At 38.2% G+C, this 16,425-nt stretch overlaps 1 protein-coding gene across 13 annotated transcripts in view; it reads left to right on the top strand.

Annotated features, from left to right (window-relative positions):
• LOC113053171 (TBC1 domain family member 4-like) overlaps positions 1-16,425 on the top strand; it is a 55,293-nt gene that overhangs the window by 26,008 nt on the left and 12,860 nt on the right. For 3 of the 13 annotated variants that reach the window (XM_026217967.1, XM_026217966.1, XM_026217968.1), the window contains exons 2-11: positions 5,481-6,086; positions 7,127-7,216; positions 7,588-7,692; positions 8,120-8,252; positions 8,342-8,433; positions 8,533-8,643; positions 9,411-9,533; positions 11,261-11,311; positions 13,216-13,424; positions 15,575-15,727. In XM_026217967.1, coding sequence (XP_026073752.1) covers positions 5,481-6,086; positions 7,127-7,216; positions 7,588-7,692; positions 8,120-8,252; positions 8,342-8,433; positions 8,533-8,643; positions 9,411-9,533; positions 11,261-11,311; positions 13,216-13,424; positions 15,575-15,727 — 1,673 coding nt within the window. Of the gene's footprint in view, positions 1-5,480; positions 6,087-7,126; positions 7,217-7,587; positions 7,693-8,119; positions 8,253-8,341; positions 8,434-8,532; positions 8,644-9,410; positions 9,534-11,260; positions 11,312-12,334; positions 12,932-13,051; positions 13,123-13,215; positions 13,425-15,574; positions 15,728-16,425 lie in introns of those variants that run through there. The other 10 variants (XM_026217969.1, XM_026217979.1, XM_026217972.1 and 7 more) reach the window with 8 other exon arrangements.

Raw genomic sequence — 16,425 nt, 5'->3', positions numbered from 1 at the left:
GGTCCCTTATTTATAACTCCACTTCCAGCATGGAACAGCCCTCCCAGTATAAGGGCAACAAAGTAAGGTTATGTTTCCTTTCATAATGAAATACTATGTACGCAGATGCCGGGCCTCATTGTACTGATAGAACTGAAAAGAAAACATTATGTGTGATTAAGCGTTGTTTATGCTGTGGGCAAGAAAAAATGCCTGGGGTCCCTCTGATGCAGTTTGCTCATTGTTTATGCATTTTAAGATGGGGCTGTTTGCTTTGCATTTGGGAGCGATCACCAAAATATGAATTAAAATCAATGTTGCACAGGATATAACCCACTTATTCATACTAGTCAGAGTATACAGTGTCCCACTTTCTCCAACTGACCTGAATACCTTGTAGTTGGTCTTCCTGGTAAAAATAATTAGAATGTCATGCCAGTCCATGTCCAGTACAGGATGTAACCAGTGATTTGAGTTTCTGAATGTCTTGTCCCAGTGTGAATTGTATTTTGGTACTATGACAAACTAGTGAGTGGTGTTGTGGGGGGTGTACTTAGAAATATTTAAGAATATTGACTATGGGCCCTGAAGTATTCCATAACCAAACCTGTCTTTAAATAGTGATTTTTAGAAGTTTCTTATAAATAAATTGTTTATAAATAAATAAATAACCTGCTTGAATCTTTCTGTGCTCTTTTCTGTTTTCACTTTATTTTTATGTGGCTTGACTGGTAAGTTTCTAAAAACCTCCACTGCTATTTGCATTTTATATCTTGGTTTTTGAACCGCATTCTAAAGCATTCCTATCAACCTTTCAAACATGAGGAGGAGTAAGGTCACAGCAGCACATTGGTGAAATTTTCCACATTCTTTAAATTACAAAAGCAAAACTGGTAATAACCAACGTTATCTCATGACCAATTCGTACGTATTTTACGAGGTGGCTTATACAAATTTGTACGACCTCACTCTTACGATTTTATATGATTTGTCTAAACCCCAGTGACGGTTAGGTTTAGGGGCGGGGTTAGGTGTAGGTCATTCGTACAAATTCATACGAATTGTGCAACTTGTAAAATACGTAGGATTTGGCAAAAATCATATGAATTTGTACGAATGTGGTCGTATGAATTCGTACAAATAAGCCATCTCGTAAAATATGTACGAATTGCCCTGAGATCGGGTTGTAATAACCTTGTTAAATATGAGGTCAGATGCACTAATCAGTGTATTTGAATTTCATCTATTTTTAATGAAATGCTGGAATTTATCACCACAGTTCTTTGTGTTAAAAGAAAACGTGCAAATAATAAGTTTAAACTATTAAACATGTCACAGCAGTTTAATTTTCCTCAGCTGGTTTCAAGTTTCTGTGTCATACGTGTATTAAAAAGCTTGAGAGGCACACAAGAGTTTGAACAATCACCTGCACTTAAAAATATATGAATGTCATGACATTTGATTACATCATATAAACCCTAGTGACATTTATCTGTAAATATCAGAATGTTTCACAACAGCAGTTTGTTTTAAATTCTACGGCAGATATGAATCATAATCGCGTTTAATTTATATAGCATCTTTCTCAGGCTCAAGGCACTTTACAGGGTACACCAAATACTCATTGCAAAGTGAACAATAAGTGGACATTGGACATTAGCCCAATCCAGTCACAATATAACACAAATTAAGCAATAATATGGGACAAATGCACAGTGCTATTTAGTGATAGTGTTGATTTAACAATCAATAATCTAATCACTAAAAGCCTTTGACACCAGTTTGTTAAAAAGGCAAATATTGCTAAGTAAAGTGAACAAAGTTTTTCTAAAAATGGCTTGCGTCATGTAATACAATGACACAAATTTTCCTATTGGTACAGATGGAGGCAGGATATGCAAATGAGAGAACGGGAGGGAAATAATGAAAAGTATAATAAACATTAAATATTTTTACAGCTTGAAATTCACACTCTCTTACTTTAATCCTTGCATATGTGTTTCAGTGCAAATAATTCATTAGACTACATGGGGTTCTAGCATCATCTTGCAATTAAATAATTCAGACCATTTAGGGGCTTATAACACTGTCGTTGATTTCTGGTGAGGTCACTTAAGTTTCCTGCAAATGTGTCTCATGCTTTTTTAGCTGTTTTTTACTTGTACACTGGGCTTGTGACCTAAAAACAGCACTAGAATGAATTGCCTTCTTGCAGTCAGATAAAGAAAACGGTGTTTTGCAGATTATTCAGGCTGGTTAGGTAGAACTTTTCGGAAATCTGTGAGTGTTCATGGGAAATATATCATCTGTCAGTTGAAAACAAGCAGCCACTCCCTTTGTGCTGCTTATACAGGCAGGCCATTTGCTACAGACGATTGCTTGAATGATTGTGTGAGTGTTTGCTTTTCCCCCTGATCTCAAGGAGCCTTTTCGCCCTGCTGCACTGTGATTTTCCACAAGTTGGCCTTGGGAGATTTAATAAAATGTTTGCATTAAACTGAGCCATATTTACTGAGAGATGTGCATTGGACAGCAAAGGTCTGGGGTGTCTTTACTTTTACTCCAAACTTACTTGTGAAGATACTGCAATAATTGCATAAGACCAATTGCAAAGTAAAGAAATGTGCTGCCTGCCCATGCAGACCTTGCTACTACCATGCTGGTCTGTTCTGGGTGGATGCCAGTGTGTTGCTATACGGTTGCTAAGGCATTCTGAGTGGACTTTAATGTGGTTTATAAGGTTTTCTGGATGGTAACTTTATCCAGCCTCAAGTCGTTGAAATTCCAGTTCTATTTATAACTTCTGGTCCCTCCTGTTTTTTGCACTCTTGGTGGTCAGCTATAGGTGAAAGTTGTAAGTCCGAAAGCACACCTCTTCTCAACAAGCCACATCTTAAATAATGGGTTATGATTTGGTGGGTTAGGTGTTTGTTGTACCTGCGAGCCCATAGAAAAGATGACTTCTATTATAGGGGGAGTTTTATGCCAGTGAAGAAAGCAAAATGTCAAAAGTCCAATGCCTCTAATGTGAAAGTTTTTAGAGGTTTCAGCACATTTGTCAAACATACCTGTGTTTATCTTTGTAAAGATAGACCACAGCGTAGCTTTCTCTCGATTACTGCCTTGAACAAGTAATCCATGTGACCTTGGTATGGCGCCTTGTATTTTTATGCAGCAAGCACTCTGAGGTCATTTTGTTCCTGGAAGATTTGATTATATCAACTGGATTCTTGTTTACTGCTTTGTGCTCTATGTGCATTTGCAACATGCTAATTTGTCTCAGAGCTTGGCTTGTCACCTTCGTTTGACTGAATCTCTCTCTCCCCTTCTCTCTTTTTTTCTTTTTTTGCAATAGAATCTAATACCAGGCTTATGGTAGTCATGTAGATCAGGCTAGCCAAGCATGCTCTTCCAGTCTAGTCTGTGAGGCCCTGTCCCAAATGGCACCCTAAACTCTCGCAGTCTTCCTCTGAGTCCACACTTTCGTGACATAATGCTGTTTTGACTGTCGAATAGAAGTCTGCTGTGGAGCTCGCCCCAGTGCGGGTCGAGGGCGCAAGACGGCCACAAAGGGGGTGCTCACGAGCACACTTTTAAATGCTAAAATGACTAGTGGGGCACCCTACGGTCTCATGGACTTAATGGACACGCGCACGCAGCAGCCATTGTAAGTCTGCAAGACCAATAGTGCACATGAAGTGTTCCATTTGGGACAGGACCTGAGTTGGCCCAGTGTCTGTTTAAAGTCTGTGGAACTTCATTTCACCTCTGAGTCGCTGGCACTAGGCCCAATTCTGTCACCACTAATTTTTGTATTCTCTCAACAAGATGTGTCTTGCTAATAAATATCTTAATAAATTGTCTTATTTAGCATTGCCATAAGCTTGTACAAACTTGAGCTGAAGAGACATGGCAGAACTTTTCAGAGCCAAACAAAGGCACAAGAGGTCATGTACATAGTATATTTTGAGGTATATCTGACAGTTTCAACCAATTAATATACCATTTTTTTAACCCAAATGCATGAATGTGTATTTGACTTTGGACAATAGGGAGATGACTCAAAGTTAAAAGGCTACTGAATTAATTCTATTGTTCCCCGCTGTGGCTTAATAAAGCTACTGAATTTAATTAATATAATATTTTAATTAGTAAAATTATTTATTTTATTTATTGTTATAAGTTCAGTTTTCAGTCAAAATTTAGCGGTTGGATCGACTAAATATTGTCAAATACACACACACACACACACACACACACACACACATTTGTTTTTGTAAAAAGTGGGGACATCCCATAGGCGTAATGGTTTTTATACTATAGAAACTGTATATTCTATCGGCCTTCACCAACCCTACACCTAATCCTAACTCTCACAGGAAACTTTGTGCATTTTTACTTTCTCTCTCTCAAAAAAAAAAATAATTCTGTATAATTTATAAGTGTTTTGAAAAATGGGGACATGGGTTATGTCCTCATAAGTCTCCCTCTCCTTGTAATACCTGTGTCATACCTATGTCATTATACAGAGTTATGTCCTGATATGGCACAAAAACAAGAGCGCACACACACACACACACACATATATAATTATTATTATTATTTTTTTTTTACTAACCTAAGATTACTTTTTGGGAACGTGTTTGGAAATGCAAAATGTTCTTAAGAATGTTATCTTATCTGTTTTCTCAGTATTGTTGTGGAGACAAAAATGAAGGTGAATTGGAGTTCCCGACAATTATTTTCTGAAAGAGTAAAATAAAATCCTAAAAAAAAAAGTGTGTTAATATAATCGTAAATTTAGGACAGTGTCCACTGTGTCTTAAGTCTTAAACTTTTGAAAAAAAATAAGATGTACTTATGAAAATTCAAAAATATTTAAGAATGTCTTAAGATTTATTTTCAAGAACTCCACTTACTTGACATTCTTACAAACCTTTTTTTACATTTGAGTTTATCAGCTGTTTGAAACATGCCTGTTAGATCCTGTAAAGAAAAACATTAAGATACAAGGAAATAGAATTAGGATATTCTTATACATCTCTTGTTTGGATATGTATACTGTTGCCGATTTGAAAAAGTCTCAAACGCTGTTTAAACCAAACCTATTTCCTTGCACCTAGTTTCAAAACATTCATACTGATGTTCAAAAATAGAGATCTACTTTTCCTAGCTTCATGTTACACACTAAATGATCGACAGTAATATCAAATACCAGAAAGGAGGCCTGTCTGATAGATTTATATCCATTTGGCTTCTTTAATGCACACTCGCGTTCTTAATTATTTATTGTTCCAATATCATCAGTCTGCCTTGGTTTATGTATCACTGACTCCTAAATTGTTCCCCGGGGCTGAACATAGTTATGCAATCTGCATGTCTCCCTGCAAAAGTTTAACACAACAACTGAGCCTTTTAATTGACGTTTTGTCCTCGTTTGCCTTTCAGTGTGTTGATTAAGTATTTCTATTGTTGATCTAATGTTTTACACTGTTCCCCAGGTGCCTGAGGTTATTAGCAGCATTAGACAGGTGTCCAAGGCTGCTCTTAAAGAAGAAAGCAAGCCCAGGCAAGACAGCGATGAGTCTTTTTACAACTCCCAAAAATTTGAAGTGCTTTACTGTGGAAAAGTGACAGTCAGCCACAAGAAAGCGCCTTCAACTCTGATTGACGACTGCATTGACAAATTCCGCCAGCACGAGATTGAGCGCAAGCGTCTGCGGCTCCTCAATGGCCAGCGCAGCTCCACCGAGGCCCACGTGGAGTTCATTATGGGTGAAGACCCTTTAAGCTCCTCCCTCTGCAAAGTCGACGAACTCGAGCCCAGCTTGATTGAGGAAGAGCTGTCTGAGAAGGGCAATGGGAATCTGGACCTGGCTAGTTCCTCCAGTACAGGCAGCCTACTAGGGGTCTTTCCTGAAAGTATCTTGGAGGACTCTGATTTTGGGGAGCAGCAGGAGATTCGTACACGCTGTAATAGCTTGGCGGGCGGCCTGCAGAAAAAGCCCAGAGAGGCGGGCAGGGGGTCGACTCGTAGGAGACATGCTAGCGAACCCAATAATGTGCAGCCTTCTGATGCTGACAAGAATCGCACAATGCTGTTCCAGGTACTACACACAAATACACACCTACTTTTAACTTATTTCATTAACTTTGACCTCAAAAATTCAATTTCTTTCATCATTTACTCATGTTGGAATGCAAAATATATTAATATATATATATTTTTTTTCTTTTCGAATAATTTTTAATGGGGGCAATTCATTTTTGTCTTTTTACTTAAAGCAAACTTTAAAAAACTTAAATTCACTTGCCATGAAAATAGTTAAGGAAGCGGGCATGGCGTTGAAATGCCAACCAATGAACAATCAACAGTTTTTGTCCATACAGTTAAAGTTAATAGACAATCCTCTTCATTGCAAGTAAATCATTCACATGAGTGACTGAATATCTTACTAGGTTAATAAATTATGTCTGCCATTAGCCAATAGCAATTTCACTCACCAGTGAGGGTAAGAATAAACTATTTTTACTGTGTGTTGTGTCCTGTGACTGCTTCAGTTCGCCTACACACTAGGTACCAGAATACTCTGACTTAGCGTTTGACAGGAAAGAATGCATATGCTTATTTCAGGGCATGGGAGTCAATTTAAATAGACAAAAAATAAAAATGGTAAACCAAAAATTAGGTCAGTGGTGATTCTTTTAGCAGTGTTTTCAGTACAGGGTTGTTGTAGATCAAAACAACTTTGAACCCCACTGACATTAATTTCATGGAAGAAAAGGTGTTTTTTTTGTGCTCCAGCTTTGGGTGAACTATCCCTTTAACCTTTAAATCAGCCCTACGCATGCAAATGTCTGTTCTTTGAGAGACGAAATGCTAAATCTTGCTAATTAGCATGCATGACAGTCAAGCAGTCACACGTTTTCCTTTTAAACATTTTTCAAGGATATGTGTCTCAGTCATTTAGTTGAGAAATCCGTTGCAGCCTCTGCAAACTTGATGATAAATAGAGTTGTTTTGATTCAAATACCGCTCTCAAAAAACACTACGTGCTCAGTTATCAGTCACTTGATACTTGTTTTTATTTCTGCTGCTTCCTACTCAGTAAGGCAAAGTATGCTCTCAAATGGCTCTTTTGTGCAGGTTGGACGCTTCGAAGTGAATCTCATCAGCCCTGACACCAAATCTGTGGTTCTGGAGAAGAATTTTAAGGACATCTCATCCTTTTCACAGGTCTGTGTGTGTGTAAGGAGTAGGTTGGTTTGGTTTTAGAGCTTTTTACTTGGTAAAATCACTGTAACCTCTTTAAATACTAATTGGCTTCATTGTTGTATAATCCCATTGTTCAGTAAATAACAATTCTGTGTCTTACCAATAATAATATTAAAGAACTCTTGCGCCAAGTAGTATAGTTTATTAGACTAAATCTAAGCTGTTGCCAAGAAGTATAGCGACTTTGTATATCATATAAAATTCAGTTGCACTCAGTTTTGAACAGGTTTCATCCAATCAGATTTCAGAGTCAGAATCATGTTATATAAAGGGAATAATTATGTTGTTGTGTTGCATTGTTACCTTATTGATGATGTATTTTGTGCCCGCAGGGTGTTAAAAAGACAGATCACTTTGGCTTTATTTGTCAGGATGTGGTGGAGTCTGGCTCAGCCCAGAATGTGTGTTACGTGTTCCAGTGTGCTAGTGAGTCTCTGGTGAGTCCTGACTTGCTTGCAGAACCTGTTGTCACCACACTGATCAATTATTTATCCTTATGGAAACAATGACTCTCGCTTGCCTGTCTTCTGGATATTTCTTTTAGTAAGCTGATTTCTCTGCTAACTGAATTCCACCCAGAGGATGAATAAAATTAGACCTATGTTTTTGCACACATGTACAGAAAGATTGTCTCATTTCAAAATGCCAATTGAGAACTTTACAAATCAAACAACATGTTTTGTTATTGAATAATTAATCTTGTATGATTGGCCATTAGATTTCCATTGTCTATGTTTCAAGTCGATATCACTGTATACGTTTTTGACTTGTTGAATTAATTTTAAATTTAAATTTTAAATTATGTTTTTTATTGACATTAATGCATTTCACCAAGACTTTTTTTATTCATTTGTCTGCACACAGGTGGATGAAGTAATGCTCACCCTGAAACAAGCTTTTTCCACAGCAGCAGCTCTACAGAGCTCCAAGAACCAAATCAAACTGTGCGAAGCTTGTCCAATGCATGACTTGCACAAGCTCTGTGAGAGAATAGAAGGTACAGCCACCAGCTTCCATCAACTCACTCAATATCCTCGTCCCATTTTTAGTACAGTATTCCAGTGTGTTTCTCCTTCAATCCCCCAGGCTTGTATCCTCCCAGGGCGAAGCTAGCCATTCAGAAGTACCTGTCCGAACTGAGCGGCGACGAGCAGGTCAACATATTCGAGCGGGTGCAGGTAAGCACACAAAGAGAAATTTTGCCGACAGAGTAACTAAACATCTTTCAATTTAAGTTATTTTATTGCATTTTTAGTTTGTATTTTCTCATGCTTTAGAAAATGAAGCCTGCGTCCGATCATGAAGAAAACGAGCTTGTGATTCTTCACCTCCGACAACTGTGCGAGACCAAGCAGAAGTCTCATGTTCATATCGGAGAGGTCCCACAGGTAGCATAACTACACACACAGCATAAATGCACCACTTGCTTTGCCCACCCACGCCAACTTGCAGAGTCATGACACTGTGACCTTACTCTAATTGGATAACCTATAGCTGTCATCTGAACAGCTATAGGTTAGAACAGAGCTCCTGAATGAATGCTGGTGCCCTTCTGAGTCTGTGGCATGGTACATTCTCAAGAGTACATCACCTCTGGAATTTTTTTTTTTTAATGTCTAACTGCTTTTTCAAGAAATGAAATCAAAATGAACGCTATTTACATTCTTAATTTCTACTCTTGGTCTTATTATGAATGATTTATCAGTGCACATTATAACTTTCCCTTTCCGTTAATACCACTTAGCTTGTGGCTATTGCTTAATGTGTATTGAATAATATAAGCATGCATATTAATAAGATATACTGTATGCATGTGTGTATAAAAATGTGTGATATTAAACACATTTATAATTTTGCAAAAGATTTCTATTTCAAATAAATGTTGAAAGAAATGCCACAGTTTCACAGTTTCTTAAACAGCAACTCAACATCATTAGACTGGAGTAATGATGCTGAATATACAGATTTGCCATCACAGGAGAAAATTACATTTTTATTATATTTTGAAAAATAGAAAAGTTATTTTAAATGGTCTTTCTTCCATTTATTTTATAATCTATTAAGTGAAACGTCACCAAGTGCAGAACACTGTTTTCAAAGATCTCTCAGATCAGTTAGTATATGGCACATTCACTCTCTCTTACTCGTGTGACAGCAGAATGCTTCTGGCAGCACCCTGACCTCTGATAACTCCAGTGCAGGCCGCAATAAACTGGACGCTTTGAAGAACAAAGCCCGGAGTTCTCTGACAAGCTCCCTGGAGAACATCTTCTCACGGGTATGTGCGTGTTTGCGGTCTGTGTATGTGGATTGACCCATTTACCCCACCCCTGTACTGAATAATGCATTTGTTTGTGAACATTATTACAAGGAATCCACCATCTGCTGTATTTACTCACAAAAAACAAGGATAAAGATCAGCTAAGCCTGGATTCTCTGTTAGACGTGTGTGTGTTCTCAGTTAAAGGAACAGTTTATCTAAAAATGAAATTGATGTTGCTCCAAACCTGTATGAATTTCTATATTTCTCTATTTTTTTGATGGTCACTATTTGATATTGCTACTTGGAAAAGAGTAGCGTTTAATTTTTTTTAAAGAGCCAGTAAGATGAAAATTCTAAGCTTCCTATCACTGTTTATAAGTCCTGTGCAATAGCTTTAAATCCATCCAAGGTTAAAAAACATTGTCATTTTGTCAAAATATCATTTTAAAATGACCTAAAATCTCAGAGATCCCCAAATGGTTCGCGCGAAGCTGTTCAAAAGATTCAGTTTCCTTAAACCCCACCTTTCGGTAGCATACTGTGTTCTGATTGGTCAACTGACATTGGTTGTTCCGCACACAACTTCATGGTAAACAATGCGTTAGCATCTTTTTGGGGTGAATTATGTTTTATTCCTCTCATCGCGAAGCAAACAGTAAAATAAAAAACTTGAACAGTCTCGCTGCTTTTTCTTCTGTGTGGGCATATTCAAGCCGCACGCTTCAGTTTGAATCTGAATAGCGCGTTCAACGCGGGGGTGTGGTCACATTAGATGAAGGGAGACGTGAAAAACAGACATTGCGTTGTTTTCATATGGATTACTTTATCACAGAATATCTGTTAGCAGCACTTGTTACACTTCATTTTAATGACGTGTTTGTAAATGAAGATCAGCGCAGGCAAAGGCTGCAGACAGCACACATACTGATAAGACGCTCGGGAGAAAACAGACACATAACTACATAATCATACTTCGTGTTGTGATTCGGAGATGCTTGTTAGTCTAAATAAAGTTGGTAATGAACCCTCTTTTATGGCCAAACTCTTTGAAAATCCCGCCTTGTACTCACCGAGATTAGAAAAGCAGTCATCAGTGATTTGTTGTACTGCTATGGTATTGTGGTAAAAATGAATTTTAGCCATTGGTTCTTCTGATCTTCATTCTTTGGAAGTGAAAATAAAACCAACTTGCCTTTACAATTAAAAACACACTGTCTCCTCGACATGATGCTCTCACACCAAATAGAGCGTCTGTGTGGGGGGGGGTGGGGCAGGTCAGAGTTCCGTTTCTCCCAAGACAGTAGGCGGAGATTATTGTGCAAAGTGCTCCTAGTGACGTACATAGAGATGGGCAAAAGATTTGAAATCTATAACGGCTCGTTTCAGCGATTCAGAGTCGACTCCTTACTTTAGAAGCCAATAACTTTATAAATCGTGTACTTTTTGGTTTAATTACTTTGCACATTGTTTACACTGATGGACAGCTACATCATACACTGTAATACAGGTAATTTTTGATTTCCCATCTGTGTGGCTCTTTAAAATATCTTTTGTTGTGTTCCATGAAAGATATAATACAGGTTTTTGAATGATGGATGACATGTTGTTTAAATGATGTCAGAATCTTTGTTTTAATCATTTTATTCATGTGTAAATGCCAATCCTGACATTCAAGCAGGTTGCTGAAGTTTTTTTATGTTTCTTTTTTATATTTTAATGTTGCTGTTAACTTTGTTTCGTAGGGGGCCAACCGCATGCGAATACGTCTCGGCAGCATGGGAAGTTTTGACCGCGTGAGTATCACAACACGTGAAAACCAGGATCTGTGATTTTTAACCCCAGCTCTCCATGCCAAGAATCACATCTCTGTTCTTCTCCTGCCAGCAAGCATGTCTCTATGGTGTCAATTAACACGGCATGCTGAAAGTTATATATAAAATTATACCACTATGACATAGTGGTAACTTATGACACACTACATTATGAAACACTTTTTAGCTTCAGCTTGACTTATAGGATTGAATCTGGATAGGAGATCTTGCTTACTGGGGGTGGCATGTTTTGACCCTGACCACCTCGCTGTCCCGGTTGGGTGTGAAATGTGAGGTGTGTGTGATGGTAAGCTCGGGTCTCTGGACACATCTTCATGGAAAATAAATCAATCAGCTCTTCCTTCCCACAAGGTCCTCACATGTCCTCAGAGGCACTGCCAATTTTCACTGCACTGCCTTCTCATGCTTAAACTTCAGCTCTCAATGACATGTTACAATCCAGCAACTCCTTGTCCATGGCTGTCTTCCAGTTTCTATACGTATTGTGAATCAGTTCTGAGAATTATTATCATATAGTGAATCTTAAGCAATGATAAATTATTGAATTAAAAGGATGGTCTACCCAAAAATTACATTTCTGTCATTTACTCACTCCTATTTTGTCCAAATTACTTACTTACCAAAAAAAAAAAAAAAAAGATATTTAAAAAAATGTATCAGTATTTTTTTTTTTTTGATTCCATACAATGGCAGTCAATGGTCAGCAAAACTAAAGGATGTTATTTGGGAATCATAAAATAATAATCAGCAAATATATAATAAATATAGTTTTTCTAAGGTAATGGAAAACATGGAAATATCAGGGATGTTTATGAATATCAATTTGTCTCTTTGTGCTCCGCTATAAAATATTTAATTGGCTAAATATTGCTTAAAACTTAATCCCAAACAATAGTAATGTCTATTTTAATTATATATATATAAAAAAATCCTTAGCCTGAATTCAAAAACAACTTCTGGAATCATGGAAATGTATTGGTCAAATTGTGTGCAAACCCCAGTTGAAAGATTATACAATCTATAACAAAATATCAAACCAGGTGGTACTCAAAAACAATGATCAATCATAAAAAAAATTGATTATTACTTTTTCCTCAGAACTAACTTTTCTTTTCTGAGCCATTTGTACAATTACTTTTAACCAATTGGCTTCATATTTATCAAACATATACTGTATAAAGGTTCCCGTTCCCTCTGTGTTACCTTGCCAAGAGAACTATTATGTTGTTTGGATCATTTGTTTTTCCCAAATTTAGCTGTAGGCAGCTGAAGGAAGTGGACAGGGTTTGTGATATGTGCAAGTGGAAGGAGAGAGAGCATTGTGCAGCCGTTGCTGGTTTCCTGCCCTTTCTGTGTACTGACTCACTGGAGAGCATGGGTTCAGGAAACAGAGTGAGGAAGAAAGACCCTTCCTATAGTGCTGCGGTCCACCTCCAACAGCTCATGTGTGTCTGATGTGGCTCTGTGACACAGACTGTTAACATACAATAGTGTATGCTGTCACGCTACCAACAACACAGCCACTTCTGCCTGGGGAAGCAAACCGAGACTTAGGCTGGACAGGGAGAGGGAAAACACTGGGTGAGTCGAGAATCAGTAGTTTGATAAAGCTGACGTCAAGTCTCTTGTTTAGCTTAGTCTGAAACGTGAAGGTTATACATGCATATCTCAGTAGATTGCTTGTTTCTGTCTGGCAAGCAGTTGAATTTGAGGTTTGACTCTTGGATAAGCTGAGCTTCCAGTGTGGATTTCAACGTTTGAGGATTTCAAAGGTTGTCTGGCATGTATTTTGAAAACAGTATTGTCGTACTTCAGGGTGTTGGGTCCATCTCAACACTGATCTGGTTCATCCTCTGTTCACCCAGCAGGGCGACTCCCCTGGTGATTCCCCACCTGGAACTCCACCCAGTTACCTTGAGGAGGACCCAGATGCGCCGCAGTTCCGTCGCCGGGCGCACACCTTCAGCCACACGCCCATAAAAAAGAAGATCTCCTTCACTGAGCTTTCCTCCCAGGCCTGTAAGGCTCCCCTGCACCGACAGCAGTCTTTGGGCCCAGAGCTGCTGCAGAGCAGGTAATGCATCATTTCCTGTTTGCTCTCATGTGATAGTTGTATATCTTTCCTGTATATCTGCTTTTTTCAGCAGTCACATGATGTATAGAATGTTGCAGCAATGTACTGACATGCTGAAAACAGCTTGTGTATAATTGCAAAAATCATAGATATTGGTCAACACAGTACATATAAACTGCTAAAAGTGACTGATTTTAGCATGAATTCTTACATGGAGAGAGCATGTGGCATGTTGGTGTGTATTGTTGAATATAGCACTAATTCAGATCATTTACAATACGAAAAATTACTTAAACTAGAGGATTTGATGCTTAAATTACTTATTATTTAAAATTTTTGTGATGTTTATATATATATATATATATATATATATATATATATATATATATATATATATATATTAGGGGTGTAACGATACGCGTATTCGTATTGAACCGTTCGGTACGACGCTTTCGGTTCGGTACGCGGTACGCATTATGTATACCGAACGGTTCGTTGGAGTAATTAATTATATTTGAAAAAAAAAAAAAAAGAGAGAGAGAGAAATATAATGATATGCGTTCAACAAGGTAGCCCAATAACCCAAACAACGTAACAGGCAACGCCCCTGACACTCCCGAAGAAGAAAAAAACACCATCTTATATGTTTATGTTAGGCTACTCAGCAGGCGCTCGCTCACTCAGTACGCGCTGAAGGCTCGTTGCAAAATAGCCAATGCGTTTAACAGACTAGAAATGAGAAGATCCTCCAATAACCAACAGGTCTGGTGTTTGGGTGCACTTTGGATTCCCTTTAAGCTATAATGGTGATGGCAAGAGAGTGGTGGATAAAAAAACAACGGTATGTCGCATCTGCAACATGACAGGGTACACCAGCGGGAATAAAAAAAAATAAAAAAAAAACACCAGCGGGAATATCTGGGATATATGCGTCAGTACTCTCTGGGAAAAGACGAAAAAAAGGAGAAACATGCACGCAGCAAACTATCCCTGCAGCATTTAGACACTATAGCTTACAGGGAATCCAACCCAAACACCAGACCTGTTGGTTATTTTAGGATCTTATATTTCTGGTCTGTTAAAGGCATTCGACATTTTGCAACGAGCCTTCAGCGCGTGCTGAGTGAGCGAGCGCCTTAGGGGCCGTTCACACATCGTGCCTAAAAACGCATGGAAAACGCTAAGCGCGTCTTTCTCCTCCTTTCCAAAGCGCTTGGGCAGAAGCGCTCATGAGGCGTCTGTCTTTGCTAAGCAACAATGACGTGCTCTCTCCATAAGACGCGGAAATTTCAGCGAAGGATAAATGGATTTGCAGCTCTAAAAATCGCTTGCAGTAGCTCTGCTACTAAATTTATTTCAAAATTGCAATCCATATACAACTATGATCAGCTGATCCTTCATCTTGGCTGAGCTCTCAACGTTGTTACGGGAAAGGATGAAGCTGATTGGTTAGTTCTTGTCACATGACCCGCGGTGCGCTTGCGGCATTCTGAAAAGTTGAGATGTTTTTACATTTTGCTGTATCTAAAACGTATCGAACCGAACCGAACCGTGACATCAGTGTATCGTATCGAACCGAACCGTGAATTTTGTGAACCGTTACACCCCTAATATATATATATATATATATATATATATATATATATATATTTTTTTTTTTTTCTTTTTTTATATATATATATATATATAAAACAGTATTTTTAATGGAAAAATAAAGTCTGTCAAAGGTTTAAAAGATTTTATTCAACTTAATTATATTATATGGCAGTTAATTCAACAATGAGAAATTCCCCTAACTGAATAAATTTTATTAATGTGCTGGAATATTATTAAGGAATTTACATGCAGGTCAATAATAATAATAAAAAAAACTGTAAAAATGTACAATTAAATTGGATATTAAGTTTGCGATCTGCTAAAGACTGTTTAATAGTTATGTCAGAATTGAATTTTTTTTTATTAAAAAAGGTAACAGTAAAAAAATTGCCAGTTCCAAGGCAAAGCCTGAAATTGTTACGCTCACTTGAAGGAATGTTTCATCTGCTCAGGAAAGCACTCATGTGCTCTAGATTGTGGTTTCATGGCAGTGTTTAGACCTCTGTAAAGTAATGTGTATTTGTTGTGGGCCTTCTATGTTTCGGCTCCTTCAGCACCGTTGGTTTCTCGAGAGTGCGCAGTGTCTCTGAGAGCGAGTCCTACTTCAGTCTCTCATCCTCCTTCCACACCCCCACTTTCCTGAAAACCTTTTACCAGGGCTCCCTTGGCTCACTGGCCTCCCTGTCGGACAGCGGGAGTCTTAAGAGGTGAGAGGGGGCATCAGTATCAGACCGCTCGGTGTCCGTTTCCCCCCGGGGCTGCCTGAGGTTTGAGCTGATGGTGGCCGCCTTCTCTGCGACTGTCTGTTTCTTAACCCTTCAGGCTTCAGTCACTTCGTCATCAGTCACGAAGAACCTCGTCTGTAACTTACACTCTCTCTTCCTGTCGAAACTGTTGAACTTTGACGTTGTCCAATGGACACGAGGGATGCTAAACCTAATTTGCATGTTGGTGTCTTTACTAACTAAAGGTAAACATAATGATTTATCATCTATATCTCATTAAACAACTGTCACAGAACTTTCTACTAATCTATACTCTATTGTGTTTAAATATTGACAATTCAGAATTCATTTTTAAGTAGTGTTTCCAAGTTGGTTTGAATAGAGATGGTCTTTACTTCATCTGACTCATCTGATTTCTTCTTTGTAAATAGTTATCAAGTAGTTCAGAATAGATATGTCAGGTTTTCAGTTAAAGGTGCACTAAGTGATTTGACAAACACGCCCATCCCACAACAGGACCTCGGCACTATTTTGATAACTCTGCCCACACGTTCACAACCCTGGCAGTGACGATGGCAGAATCTGTTATTCCTGCTGTTACCACAGCATATTCAAGCAAAAGCCAGCACATGTGTGAAACAATGCAAAATTAATGTAACTCGCCTATAAAGAAGAAACAA

Source organism: Carassius auratus, chromosome 34, assembly GCF_003368295.1.
Source record: "Carassius auratus strain Wakin chromosome 34, ASM336829v1, whole genome shotgun sequence".
In the NCBI taxonomy this organism is placed as follows: domain Eukaryota; kingdom Metazoa; phylum Chordata; class Actinopteri; order Cypriniformes; family Cyprinidae; genus Carassius; species Carassius auratus.
This window is presented reverse-complemented; position numbering and strand designations above follow the sequence as displayed.